The 15361-nt window shown below is 38.9% G+C and overlaps 1 protein-coding gene across 6 annotated transcripts in view; it reads right to left on the bottom strand.

Moving 5' to 3' along the window:
• Positions 1–15361, bottom strand: part of GRM7 (glutamate metabotropic receptor 7) — a 587975-nt gene that overhangs the window by 117208 nt on the left and 455406 nt on the right. For 4 of the 6 annotated variants that reach the window (XM_043518831.1, XM_038410752.2, XM_038410754.2 and 1 more), the window contains exon 8: positions 4599–5534. The exons of the other annotated variants lie outside the window; for them this stretch is intronic. In XM_043518831.1, coding sequence (XP_043374766.1) covers positions 4599–5534 — 936 coding nt within the window. The remainder of the gene's footprint in view (positions 1–4598; positions 5535–15361) is intronic. 6 annotated transcript variants of the gene reach the window in all.

Genomic DNA, 15361 nt, shown 5'->3' with positions numbered 1-15361 from the left:
AGAGAAATTATCATTCAAAGTAAAAATTGATTAGTAAATAAAGAGCAAAGTGTCAGGGAATAATTGCATTTGATGTTCTGTACAGCAGTCACCTACAAATCAAGTTTTTTAGAGGAATACATTGTTATAGAAATGACTTGTATTACTTCTCTTCTTATCTTTTTACTTTTGTAGTTTAAAGTTTTGGCTCAATTTGGCTTATTGATTTAGTTGTACTTAACTTGACCTTACAGATCAGTCTGTGTTCTTTTCAAGTGCCATTTGTACTGACTCTAACATAAACCTATAACTTCTATAATTAGCTTAGAACTGATAAGTCCCACACATCCACTGAGAATTTAAAATAGTTTTGTTGTCAAAACCAATTATACCAAGAGTGTTAAAACTAATGTTTCTTTTGTACAGCCACTCTCCAAAGGTACATGTTAACAAGCTGTGCTACACCATCATGCTTAGTTGGGCAGCAGATGATATATGAACATTGTCAACTATCTTGAACCCTGAAAACCCATGAGCACTTCAGTTAAGGACAGCTTTGATCATTAGAAGCTGCTTAAAGTTCAACAACAAGTGACACATTATTCTCAGAAGGAATTAGCCAATGTCACGTTTAGGGACATTGTACAAAATATATCTTCAAAAAAGGATGTTTTTCTACTAAGATGATGTATGAATGGATACTGGTTTCATTGAGAGAGTTACTCTAATTCCAACCAAATCAACAATAGATTAGCATATACTGTAATAGATAAAATACAATATAAATCAATTATGTTTATAAATTATATGTAAAGAAGTCAATATGTGAATACCTCAGTCAAGAACTAAACAGCCTCAAAAACCTGTTAAGCCTATTAAATATAAGCATATACCAGATTCACCGAAAACATAACAAGCCCTATAACAAATCAAACTATAATAATTCACAAAACACATGTAGCAGATCAGATATTAAATAGCAAGCAAAAAAATTGTCAATGGTGTAAATGGAAGTATGAACAACATGTAAATTAACCAAGTTAATGTAATAGCTCACGTACCAGGGATGGTCTCCGGATAGGTTTTTAAATAAAATTTTCAGTACAGGCTCCTCCCTCTCTGGCCTTCCTTAAACCCCACACTTCCTCCTTCCAGTCTGTTAAAACACAGCTGTTGAGATCATCTTTCTCAATCATTGTTTTACTACAGCATTACTTATGCTATCATTTTTTTCTGCTTTAGTGGCATATCTTTGTCAGAAAGAGAGCAGATCCACACTCCCAATTGATGATATGTTTGTGCTTGTTAGTAAAAGAATAAGCCCACACAATGAAAGTCACAACACAGAACATCACTTCCCGGTAAGGATAAAATGTTGCAGGGAATTTTGTCCTGACCCAACTCCTATTAAAGTTAAAAGAACTGCATGGCTGATCTTCCACACAGTATATTCAAGAGGAAACAACTGACAGGAAATCATTAGTGTTCATATGAAGACCTGTTTGAGACAAATAGCTACCAGACTGATCTCTGCACAGATCGCAGATTTTGTAAGTAAAGAAAAAATTTGGTGGCAAGTTTTGTTACTGTGCCTCTAACAGCCCAGTATTCATGAATATCTGTAGAAGCTGGGCAGAACAAGAACAAAGAGCCATTGGATACAATCTGTTGAGATAACAGGGAAACTGTAATATTCTGATTTTGTGATCATATTGCCCTCTAGGCTCAGATACAGGATAAGGGGCCAACTACTGGATAGCTAGGAAGATCTCCTTTAGCTCAAGAGGTAGAAGCCTATGTTTTACTAGCACAATCTTCTCTGTTAGAAGTAAGATTAAGCTAATAAATGTCTGTTGTCTGCAGTGTATGAATTCAAAGAATGACGTGTTTTTAACTTTACAATTCTCATTACCTTTAAACCCCATGACTTCAAACTTTTGACAATACTATTTGAGATCAGCTAGTTTTTATATCAGTTTGCTTAAGTCTTTTCAACCAACAGTTTAAACAACACATTTAGCCACCCCTTCACATGTCAACTATAGACACAGCTCAAACAATATTTGAACATTGCTATTCTGAATATTGCAATTGCTAATTAAGAACAAAGTTATGAACGATAAAGAAATGGACCCAACATTGTTTAAAGTTGCTTGTACTACTTACTTCGTCTCTCTCCTACAAATGCCTCACTGGTGGAAACTGCACCAGGGATACACTCAAAATGTGCATCCCCCTCCTGCTGAGATAACATCCCCTTTCTCAGCTAGTACTACTCCACTTTGTGGCTGTGATGGCTGTCATGGGGTCCATTGCAGAGAGGAGACAGCGATCAAGCTGAGCTGTTGCAATCTTCCCACTGAAGACTTTTGCTGCTGGGGACTCTGCATCCTATTTGTGTAACCCAATTCTGAGACTAGCTTTAAATTGCAAATCTTAGTAAGACAAAAAACTTCTGAATTCTAAAGAACCATTTTTTCGTTGTTACCTTGCCAGTGAAAACATCAAGTAACCGAAGTATCAAGCTGCTGAACTTAATGTCCATACTGATGCACACCCAAAAATGTGTTATTGATATTTTTAGCCATACTTTAACAGATCATGTGACTTTCTGTATCAGATTTTAGTGGTGCAAATTTTTCGTTGTAGCACATCGTACTGCAGGTGTAAAATAAATCATTTTAATGGGGACCTTAACTACCCACTTGCCCACTCACCTAAGAGGAGAAGATATTTTGCCTGTACAAGTAGGCTGAGCTGGGTCAGAGTGTGTGATTCTGGGGTCTATGGGGAGGAAAGGAGCAGAATGGATCAAGTCCCACTTCTCCTTTAATGGGAGGGGAAGTTGGAGTAGAGCAGCCTAGACACTGTTAGCTCTTTATGAGGCAAGGAGAAAAGTGGTTGTATCTGCTACTTTTTTTTTTTAAGAGGATGGGACAGAGAAGACAGAGCAAAGCAGTCCTTGAGCCATTTTTCACCAGATATTGGGAGGCAGTGAGGATAAAACTGGCCTCTTTGCTGCTGCTCCTTTAAGAGGACTGAGGGGGAGTGCGAATCAGAGGACGTGGGAGGCTAGGATTCTACAAATGCAATAGGAAGGCATCCAGCAGGAGAAATTTTGCAAAGCTCACACTATAGAAACCCCTTTTCACACTCACAAATGAATGCAGTTATGCAATACATTTCCAAAGCTGCAATCACATTCCTAAGCACAATTAAAGTAATCTAAAACTCAAAACTTCACTTAGTCCTGCTCATTGTAGTGGTGAACAAAAGTTTTCTGGCTTTTTCACAGTGCTCATGGATGAGGAAAACACAGCTTAAGGAATTTAATAAGGGGAAATAGGAAACCTGAAGACACAGCTAATGACTGAATTTGAAAGGACTCCCTGTACACACACAATTTTGGAAAATGCATCATTTTTGGACATGCTGTCTCTGTATCGATTAATGCCTTCCTTCTTGCTGTGTAAATAAAATGGGAAGAGAAGAATTCATTTTTGTTTGTTGGTTTGATTAGGGAAAAAGAAAGTGCTTATACCTAGATTCTCAAAGATGTTTAGGTGCCTAACTCCCATTGATTTCAATAAGAGTTAGGTGCCTAAATACCTTTGCAGATCTGGGCTTTCGTGTTTGGGTTGAAGTGTTACAGCAACAATTGCAAACACTAGGCCAAACTCTCAGGTGGAGCAAATTTGTGTAGGCCCACTGATTTCAACAGAGCTATGCCAGTTTCCACAGGCCATTTAATTCATAAATTGCACCTTAGAATGATTACTGAGAGTAGCATAGTTTGAGGTTGTCCAGCTTGCTCTTGTTTGCATAAGTATCTTTATTTTTAATATAATGGTACCTTTTCCTCAGCTGACTTGTTTCCTATCTTTATGTGGGAGAAAACGTGTAGTGGACTGGAGCACAAGTCAATTGCATATAGGTTTTAGAACAACAACAACAAAATGACGTTGGGTTTTATCTAAAGTCTAGTGAAGTCAACAGGAGTCTTTTAATTCAGTTTAATGGACTTTGAATCAAGCACACGGATTAGAACCCAGGTTTTGATGCCTATTCTACAGAACTTAAATGTGTCAGTCCTGGGTATTAGCAGAATGTGCTCCACTAACTTTAATGGAATTGGCTTATGCCAGGACTGTATGTTGCTCTGGATGATTTAGAATTGTATTCTTTGTGAAGCAGAAGACTCAGCAGGACAACTGTTTGCATTCCTTAGTGCTGAACTCCAGAAGTGCAGACATGTACAATAATTGCCTTGCTTATTTTTTTTTCCACAGATGCTAGGTTTCTCTCTCATACTCAAAATAACTTCTTACTTAAGAGCCATCATTTCAGGCAGCATGACAGCTAAGTCCATTCATCATACTGGAAAGGTACAACTGAAACAGACAACAATGAAACTAATAGTTCAACTGATTCCTATTGCTCATCTGCCAATTTATCAAATGAATGGCACACCAAGTAATTGCAAGAAAAGTAAGGTTATATTCTGCTACACGTAACAGTAATATATTTTATATAGCTAGCTCTTTTTTGGTCTATTTGGACCATAATTTATAGCTGCAATGACTCCTGATATATCAGCCTAACAGTTCATTTTCACCTACCTTTTCAGCTGACTGTGCAGTACCAAAAAATATTGGAATGAAGGCAAGCCATACTATACAGGTAGTATACATAGTGAATCCAATGGGTTTAGCTTCATTAAAATTCTCTGGGACACCCCGAGTCTTGATGGCATACACAGTACATGTAACCATTAGGAGAATGCTATAACCCAAGGAGCAAATGATTTGTAGATCCGTAATGTCACATTTGAGAACTCCTCTGGCTTGGTCAGGGTCCATAGTTTTCTGCTCATCATAATCTATGATAATGTTGGGTGGGTCAACTGCAAACCAAATGAAAACCCCTAGAAGCTGAACTGATATTAAACTTGAAGTAATCGCCAGCTGTGATGTCGGGCTTATAAGCCGAGGTGCTGTCACTGACTTTTTGCCCTGTTCAAATATGCGGTAGATGCGGTTTGTTTTAGTTAAAAGGGCTGCATAACTGATGCACATCCCCAAGCCCAAGAAGATACGTCGGAAGGAGCACACTGCAACATCTGGTTTGGCAATCATCAGGAAAGTAATTATATAACAAAGAAATATTCCAGTCAACAGGACATAGCTGAGTTCCCTTCCAGAAGCCCGGACAATGGGAGTGTCATTATATCTAATGAAGGTCGCCATTACAAAAATGGTGGCAATAATTCCAAGCATAGCCAAGAAGACTGGTATGACGGCCCATGGAGAGTGCCATTCCAATTTCACAATGGGTATAGGGCGGCATCCAGTGCGGTTCTCATTAGGTCGCTCATTATATGAGCAGAGCAAACATGTCAACTCATCAGCTTGGTATTGGTACCCATCACAGAGCTCACAGTGCCAACAGCATGGCATCCCTTTAACCATCTTCTTCCTTTCACCTGGTTTACAAGGCAGACTGCAGACAGAGGATGGGATCTCACGTATTCCTTTACCCCATTGCATGTCTTCAATCTGTGAAATGAGAAATGTGAAATACAAAGAGGGGGATTATTTGTATGTTAGTGTCAGGTATTGCTAGGGAATTGAACTGAGTTGTTACTTAGCCAAAAAAAATCAAGCAAGCAATAAAAACACAGATGGCTTCATGTGTTTTAGTGGGAATTGCAGATGTCAGCATTTTCACATAAAATTCTGCCTGCATGACTGCAATTACCACTGTAATTTACTATTTTTATTATTAGCGATCTCATTACAACATACATCATGTGAGAAAAAATGAGAGATATTATAGAGAGAGATTAGGAGCACAGCACCTTCAGAAGGTATAGGAAGCCATTGTTATGAAAATTAATAGGAAAATGTAATGGTTTAATGGTATGCAGCAATACCATATAACGACTATATGACATGCATCTACAACTTGGGGCTTGATTTCGTTTCTTACTAAAGCTAGAATACCAGATGCATCCACTTCATGGGAAATTCTGGCAACAATGATAACATTTTGAATATGATGGAAGACGTACTTCATAAGGAAAAAGTGGGAGTGGAAATGTGGCACTCTCTTCAATTCTATCAACCCTGTAAGAACCAGAGTTTGAAAGAGTCCATGAGAAACATTTATCAGTGATAAAAGAATGGATAATAGCTAACTAACATTTCATTTAAGAGACACATTTTCTTCTATTTATGTGAGGCATCATGCATACTTCTGAGCACTAAAATCATTAAAAAAAATCATCTTAAATGAATGGAAATTCCCATTTGATTTCCTTACTCGCACTCTCTAGCCTTGCACTCTTCCATGTCTCTGGGCTGGTGAACAAAGGTTTCAAGTACTAGACAAGATGAAAACTCTAAACATCATCTTCAAAATATGCCAAAGTAGAACCAGAAATGACCACTTTATAGGTCCTAACAGACCTAATGTGAATTTATCAGACCACATTCTGATCTTAGTGCCATAAAGGACCACGAGATCTGCCACAGATGTGACCACGAGATAGGAGAGGGCTCCGAGTTACTAAAGAGAATTCTTTCCAAGGTGTCTGACTGGGGAATCTTGCCTACATGCACAGGATCTAATTGATCACCATATTTGGGGTCAAAAAGGAATTTCCCCCTGGGTTAGATTCGCAGAGACCCTGGGTTGCTGTTTTTTTTTGTTTTTTGTTTTGCCTTCCTTTGCAGCATGAGGGAGGGTCACTTGCAGGTTTAAACTAGTGTAAATTGTCTATTATCTATAACTTTAAGTCTTAAAATCATGATTTAAGGACTTCAATAACTCAGCCAGACACCAGGTTAGGGGTCTATTACAGGAACAGGTAGGTGAGGTTCTGTGGCCTGCAATGTGCAGGAGGTCAGACTAGATGATCATGATGGTCCCTTCTGACCTTAAAGACTATGAGTTAGCGTCTTGTGACTATTAATATATATAGGAAAGCTACGGTTTGCAAGTCTTAAATGAAGGATTAGGTCATACTTCCCTGATTTAATTCAAAATTGGTCCTGGCTCAACTTCATTTCATATATTTAAAAAAATAAAAAAGTCACATGCTGCTCCAAATGTTTAATCTTCTTGCTGTGCTACCAAGGACACTGCTGAAAATGTTAGAAAAATAATCCCAAAATAATAGATATTCCAAAGGTCTGGTACTGTATTAGAAACTTCATTAACCTTCAATATACACAATTCATACACAACTCTTCTGAGTTAAAGGTGCATAATTTATAGAAGCCAAAAGGATATTGACTCCAGTAGTTTAAATGAATAAATATAATTATTTAATTATAATGATAAAGGCAATGAGGTCTCACTGAAAAGCTAGGCACCAGGTGCCAGGAACTACACAGTTCTAATCCCAGTTCTGCTACCGATTCATCAGATCAACCAAGGCAAGTCACTTTGGGCCAAATTACCAGGTGATGTAAGTGGTGGTGTAAATTATATAAATTGTAGTAAAGCGGTGAGTGTCTAAGTTACAAGCTGAGAGGTCAGAATGAATTGTTGCAGAAGGAAAAGGAAGCAAGAGGGAAATATAAGTGCTGGAACAATTTGTATTGTGGGGGTGCTGAGAGCCATTCAACCAAACTGTAAACCCTGTATATGACAGAAACCACTTCATCCAGGAGGTTTGGTAGCACCCTCAGCATCCCTAGTTCCAGCACCTATGATAAGAAGTTGAAATGGGATAGGATTTTTAACTCTACAAATCACATAAAAGACAAGACCCCTTAAAAAAAAGAATCTAAAAGAGCAATGAAAAACATAGAATCATAGAATCTTAGGGTTGGAAGAGATCTCAGGAGGTCATCTAGTCCAATCCCCTGCTAAAAGCAGGACCATCACTACCAAATCACCCAGCCAAGGCTTTGTCAAGCTGGGCTTTAAAAATCTCCAGGGATGGAGATTCTACCACCTTCCTAGGTAACCCATTCCAGTGCTTCACCACCCTCCTCGTGAAATAGTGTTTCCTTATATCCAACCTAGACCTCCCTCACTGCAATTTGAGACCATTGCTCCTTGTTCTGTCATCTGGCACCACTGAGAACAGCTGAGATCCATCCTCTTTGGAATCCCCCTGCAGGTAGTTGAAGGGTGCTATCAAATCCCCCCTCGCTCTTCTCTTCTGCAGACTAAATAACCCCAGTTCCCTCAGCCTCTCCTTGTAAGTCATGTGCCCAAGCCCCCTAATCATTTCCATTGCCCCCGCTGGACTTTCTCCAATTTGTCCACATCCCTTCTGTAGTGGCGGGGACCAAAACTGGACTCAATACTCCATGTATGGCCTCACCAGTGCATAATAGAGGGGAATAATCACTTCCCTTGATCTGCTGGCAATGCTCCTACTAATACAGCCCAATATGCCGTTGGCCTTCTTGGCAACTTCAACTTCAGGGCACACTGCTGACTCATTTCCAGCTTATCATTCACTGTAATCCCCAGGTCCTTTTCTGCAGAACTGCCGCTCAGCCAGTCGGTCCCCAGCCTGTAGCAGTGCTTGGGATTCTTCCTTCCTAAATGCAGGACTCTGCACTTGTCCTTGTTGAACCTCATCAGATTTCTTTTGGTCCAATCCTCCAACATGATAAAGAATAGAGGAGATGTTGTCTGTCTTAAGCTTCACATAGTTATACACCCTTTTGGTTGTATTATAACCATTTCATAGGTAGGCAAACTGAGAAGAAAAGATCTTAAACTAACTTATTTAAGATTGCACAACAAGAAAGTTGTACAACAGAATTTACATGTTCTGATTCCCACCTTCCCCGTTCTAACTACCATACAGAGTTTCATAGATCTCATATTTCTATTCTAACCTAATCTGCAGTAGTTGAGGGACTTGTACTAATTTTCTGTGTGCTAAAATATCAAGGAACCATACAACTGAATCCTTAATACAGTATCATACTTTTCTTCTATTTTAAGCTTATAATGGGTGAATTTCCATATTCCAAAAATATTCTATAGCATGGCCTGATATTTGGGACAGCCTGAAGGTATCTCATTTTGTGCCTATACTATGTGTAAAGAGATAAACAGATGATCAGGCAAAATTATGGAAAGTCCTTTATTTGTTGACTGGGTATACACCATGATAGCTCAATATCATTGGCCTCAAAGATTTTCTAGTGTTCTTTTGCTTCTGGCTAAAAAATTAATAATGAAAAACTGCCTCTCAAATAAGCCACCTGACACAGAAGGCTGTCATAGTGAGCTTACAGATCTGATTGTAGCTAGAGACACTTTCCCCACAAAGAAAAGAACATATCTGAGACATGTTTGTCTTTAAAATATCTTATTGGTTTATAACTTCTTAAAGAAACCCAAACAACAACAAAATGTTTGTTTATATATTACATATTGTCTATACTTTAGGTCTTAGGTATTTCTAAGGTTTTCAGCTTGTTTTCCAAGAGATGGTAAATTATGTTGAGGTTTATTATTATTATTATTTATTCTCTCAACTGCCTTGAATCTAATTTTGGTTTTGAAATCCTGCATCTGAAAGAGAATTCTGCTACCACAGTAATTTCCATTTGTCAAATCATATTTGATTACTGCTTGCACTTGCGTTATTTACAAAACTGGTAGCTCTTTTTATGCCACACTTCGAATATATTTTATTCATTGCAGATAGGATCCTACCCAGGTAAGATGCAGTATTTTCAAAATAGTTCACCTAAAAACATGCGCTTCTGAGGCTTTTTTTAAAGAGTGAACTGAAATGCTATTTAAATAATCAAATTAGCTGAGAACCTAAACAGTACTCAAGGACCCTTATAATTTACAAATGGACAGTCTTTTTTAAAAAACAAAATATTTTTTTAAACCTGTTCTTCCTTCACTTAGCTGACATAACCAAAACTCAAGGTTTTGCTTCTCTTGTTTCAGTTAACGACACTGCTAAAGTCAAAAGCAGCTTAAGCAATGCAAGAGGTTTAGATTTTAGAGAGAGCATCTCAGCTGTTACTGGAGAAATACAAAAACTATGTCTTGGCCAGAGAAAAAGCTTTTCATTTCACTGTTACAAAGAAATGTCATTATTTCTTTTATTTGCCCGTCCCTTGGGACCCCTCATTCAGAGTCAAGGGGAGTTTTGCTTGCATAAGGCCTGCAGGGCTAGATTGTTTCTTTTCATGTTTTGAAGGGGTGGAGGCTTCCACTGCGTTTTTAACTATTGAGTATTATTTCTTTTAGGCCCCACTCCGCTGCTGATGGCAAGCTAATTAATAGGAAAGACACACCTGCAATTAGAGTTGAAACAAACAAACAAGATATGTTGGAGAAGAGTCAACCTGGCTTCTGTAAAGGGAAATCATGCCTCACCAATGTATTAGAATTCTTTTGGGGGGGGGGTCAACAAGCACACAGACAAGGGTGATCCAGTTGATATAGTGTACCTGGACTTTTAGAAAGCCTTTGACAAGGTCCCTCACCAAAGATTCTTAAGCAAACTAAGCAGTCATGGGATAAGAGGGAAGGTCCTTTTGTGGATCAATAACTGGTTAAAAGATAGGAAACAAAGGGTAGAAATAAATAGTTCAATAAGCTGTTCAATATTTTCATAAATGTTCTGGAAAAGGAGATAAACAGTGAGGTGGCAAAATTTGTAGACAAATTACTAAAGATAGTTAAGTCCAAAGCTGATTGTGAAGAGTTACAAAGGGGTCTCACAAAACTGGGTAACTGAGCAGATAAAACTCAAATGTTGATAAATGCAAAGTAAGGCACTTTAGAAAACATAATCCCAACTATACATAAAAAATCATGGGCTTTAAATTAAGTGTTACCACTCAAAGATCTTTGAGGGAAATTCTCTGAAAACATCTGCTCAATGTTCAGTGGCAGTCAAAAAGCTAACAGAATGTCAGGAACCACTAGGAAAGAAATAGATAACAGAAAATAACATAATGCCACTATACAAATGCATGGTATGCTCACACCTTGAATAATGCATGCAGTTCTCGTCGCCACATCTCAAAAAAAGATATTAGAATTGGGAAAAGTACAGACAAGGACAACAAAAATTATTAAGGGTATGGAACAGATTCCACATGAGGAGGGGTAAAGAAGATTGGGACTTAGAAAAGATACAACTAAGGCAGGATATGATAGAGGCTGATACAATCATGAATGGTGTAGAGAAAGTGAATATTTACTCCTTCACATAACACAAGAACCAGGGTCACCCAATTAAATTAATAGGCAGACGGTTTAAAACAAACAAAATTAATGCTTCTTCACACAATGCCCAGTCAACCAGTGGAACTTGTTGTCAGGAGATGTTGTGAAGGCAAAAAGTATAAGAACTTCACACAACACACATTCAACCTAAGGAACACATTGTCATGGGGTGTTGTGAAGGCCACAAGTATAACTGGGAACAAAAAAAGGTAAGTTCATGGAGAACAGGTTCATCAATGGATTGTTATCCAAGAAGGTTAGGATGCAATCCCATGCTCTGGGTGTCCCTAAACCTCTGACTGCCAAAAGCTGGGACTGGATAATGGCGGCTGGATCACTCAATTTCCCTGTTCTGTGCATTCCCTTCAAAGCTTTTGGCACTAGCCACTGCTGGAAGAAAGGATACTGGGCTAGACAGACCATTGGTTTGACCCAGTGTAGACTTTCTCATGTAGTGATACAATCTGGAAGAAAACAAAGCGTCAGATTGTCCCATGACAAGTACAAACTGAACCCACTTCATCCAGCAGCCTATTTCCCAACATAGTAAAGTATTTTGTGAGGGGAACTACAAAGTGAGAGTGTATGTTAACAGCACCCTGCCATTTCCTGCAATTTGAGTGCCTGAAAGTACCTTTCTTAATCATATCCATACAAAAGAGGTTTACAATTTGTGGAAGCAATGTGGCCTAGACAACAGAGTAGAAGACTTGGACACAGGGCATTGGAATTCTCATCCTGGATCTGCCACTGGCCTGTTGGGTGATTTTCAGCACATCATTTCTCCTCTGAGTGCTGCAAAACTCTGGCTATCTAACACAAAAGCTATTTGATGGCATATGCCATACTTAAGCCACTATTCTGTAGCAAAGCAGTGGTTCTTGTGTAGATGCTTGTGAGGGTGCGTATGTTTTAAAAGAGACAAGGTGTCTACACTTGTAGCACAAAGATGGAGCCGATTCCACTGTATCAAAGGTTCATTGTTTATAATTCAGAAGCATTACTCTGACATACCTACCTTGATTCAGATACTTAAAATGGGGAGACAATTGTTTTGTTGAAATCAGAAGGGCACCAGATGTTACCATAGCACTTTGTTCTAGAAACACCTGGTACAAGTTCTTTAGCACTTGTTACTGTTGCTTTACATCACCTCTTGGTCTTATTTCAACAGCTCATCTGGCAGAAAAAAAAGAGTCAATCCTTGATGGGGCAAAGCAATGTCACTGGTTCTCCAAGGAACACAGAAACAATACCCGCTCCACACTGTTTCCCAGATGTGATCACACAAACACATTCACACACATTCACATGATTAACAAGGTAGCAAGCAGTACTTCATAGAGTACTACATAAGGGGCAGGGGAGGCACTTCCATGTGATCAATTTTTTTAAATTAAGAATGTGGCATAGATCTATCCAGCTGACCGGTTCAGTATAAAGAGGATTCTGCTTCAATAAGATTGTCTCTTTCTTGAAACACATATATCACTCAAATTGTGGGAGGAATTTACATCTTTCCTTGTTAATAAAAATAGTCCTATTCAAGACAGTTTTCCTCCTACCAGAAAGACAAGGAGCAAAGAAAAAAATATTTTATCCTGGCTGGATTTGGCTGATTCCATCCTTTGAATATGAGCATACTTGAGGGAAACAAATGCTACCCATCTGCATGTAGAAACTTTGCATGTCATGGTTTGTGTAGCTATTGGGAAGGGCACTACAATGAAATATCATCACCTCCTTCCTATTCACTCAGCCGAAATGTGTGAATGTTTGGATTCTGTTCCAGATATAGACCAAGATTTCCAGAAATGCATGCCTATTTTCTGTGAGTAATTACTATGATGCATGCAAATTTTAATTGCATGCACATGTTTGCAGGTGCTACTGCATTCACAGCGATCTGAAAAGCTGAAATCACAGGCTCTTGATTATGATTTGAAATCCATTTATCCCTTCAGTCCTGAACCTTCATTTTAATGTAGAAGTGATTGAGAAAGAGGCTATTCCAAAGGCATCGGAAGAGAGCCTGGTAGTTTGTTTTCTGGCCCTATAAGGCACAGATATGGTGTTGGTGTGTTTGATGGATGACCTCAGATGATAATCCATTACTTACATATCAATAATGTAAGATTTCCCCATTGGTTTGGATACTGTTGGTCAGAAAGTAATACTGATCTGACTGTGAGGACTGGATTGTTCTAAGTCATTATTCTGGGGTAAGTACTATTTAGTAACTTTTATCTGCACCAATTCCACTTTTTCCACACACACCTCTCATGTGGGTTGGTTTTATTTCTATTGTTTTACCTTGTATGCAAAGGCAGGTGAAATGGAGTATGATGCAGAGTGTTGATAGCCATTATCTTTATTACCACAGTAACAAAGACTTATAGGCAATGTTATTGCAAAGTGATTTCCAAACATTATCCGTTTAAAAAAAAATCACCAGGATGGACTAGCAGGGCATTCACCCATGTCCCTTTGCAACATGCCCTCTGACACAGTTGCCATGGACTCTTTTTCCATTCGTTTTCTCCCTTTCTTTTCCTGTCCTGTTTATTCTGGTCCCTTTGTGGCCCTGTTTACATGTTTTTGCTAACTCTTGTCTCCCTTCCACTTGGTTACACTATTTCCCCCTTCCCTTGCTGCTTCCTCACTCACCAGAAGGATACATGCGGCTTGTGGCTGGGAGCATCCTTTGGTGACACTCAAAGTGTTATCGGAGCAGAGAAAAGAAACTCAGGCTGACGGGCTGCTTCCTGAGCCTTCAGCCCTGTATGTCTTAGCTACTCCTTGCCCCCAAATTACTGTAAGGTAAGAGAAGGTCTACATTTATGATGGGGGTGTAGAGTACATACAGTGCATGCCAAGCTAGCATGCTCATAAACAGCAGTATAGATAGTAAGGTACTGCTTAGGTGACCAGAGTAGAGTGCCCTGCATGTCTTAACCCTATGGTATATATCTTATCCTGCTCTCTACACACCCAAGCAGTGCCTCCCACCTATTTGTAGTTGCGTAGGGTCCCAGCTGCCGACCCACTGCTGGAGTCTTTCCTTGCTGCAATGAAAGACTCCAGTAGTGGGGGAAGGTTCTGGCAGCTCCCACCTCCCAGAGCCTTTCCCTGCCCTGTGTAGCTACACACCACAGTGAGCATGGACACAGCCTGCCTTTCACTGAAGTAGCTACATGTACCCTACAAAGGGTTACAAGTGTAGACAAGGTCTAAGAGACTGTACACAGGGCTTTATCTAAAGAACTTAGAAACTTCAAATGAAGCAGAACTCCTGCTTACCAGTACTTCTTGCAGGAAATACATTATATCTGTACTAGTTGCTAGTTCATTTTCTGGGTGCAATTCAAGATCTGTTTTTAATAAATAAGGATGAAAATTGGTTTGGGCCCTAGCTACTTGAAAGATTGCCTTTGCTCGTGTGGGACCACAGCAGTTGTGACCAGCAAAGGTGATTAATCTAGCACTCATATAGTTTTTGCTGAGAGAGGCCAAAACTGAATCACAGAGAAATTAAATGGCTTGCCCAATGTCACACAGGAAATCTGTGACCAGGCTGGGAATTGAACTCTGCTCTTGAGTCCAAGTGCAAGGCCTTAACCACAAGACCATGCTTCCTCATGAATTATTTCCCCTACAGCACGGAAAAATCCATTTTGGTTCTGGGTTATCTCTAATTCATAAACCCGTTCTCCTTAAACTTCTGCCCATCCCCTATTTCAGAAAGGCTCAGAGTTCAGAATTATTTAATCAGTTTCCAATATGTATTGTAATTATGCTCACTATGGACAAGACATTGTCCTAATTCTCCATTTTAATGAATAAAACAACTGTTACTATACGTATATAATATAAACATTACTTTTTTCCTCTTCAACATGAACATTTGTATTATGAGACACTTGTATCAAACAAAATTATTTCACACAATGTTTAACATCAAAATCAGTTCAGAAATAATTACATTAGTGTTAATTAATATACTCTGCTAGAAAAAATAACCATCTTCTGGCTTTAACAAAAACTATCCCATGATTTTTATGGACATATTGGAAAACAATTGTTGAGGATCATTCTCAGCTTTATTACTACCTTAGAGATTGGTTGCAGACTCCAGTTACTAAGTCAGCAG

Source organism: Dermochelys coriacea, chromosome 7, assembly GCF_009764565.3.
Source record: "Dermochelys coriacea isolate rDerCor1 chromosome 7, rDerCor1.pri.v4, whole genome shotgun sequence".
Classification (NCBI taxonomy): Eukaryota; Metazoa; Chordata; order Testudines; family Dermochelyidae; genus Dermochelys; species Dermochelys coriacea.
Note: the sequence above shows the minus strand (reverse complement) of the source record. Positions and strands in the feature narration are given on the sequence as shown.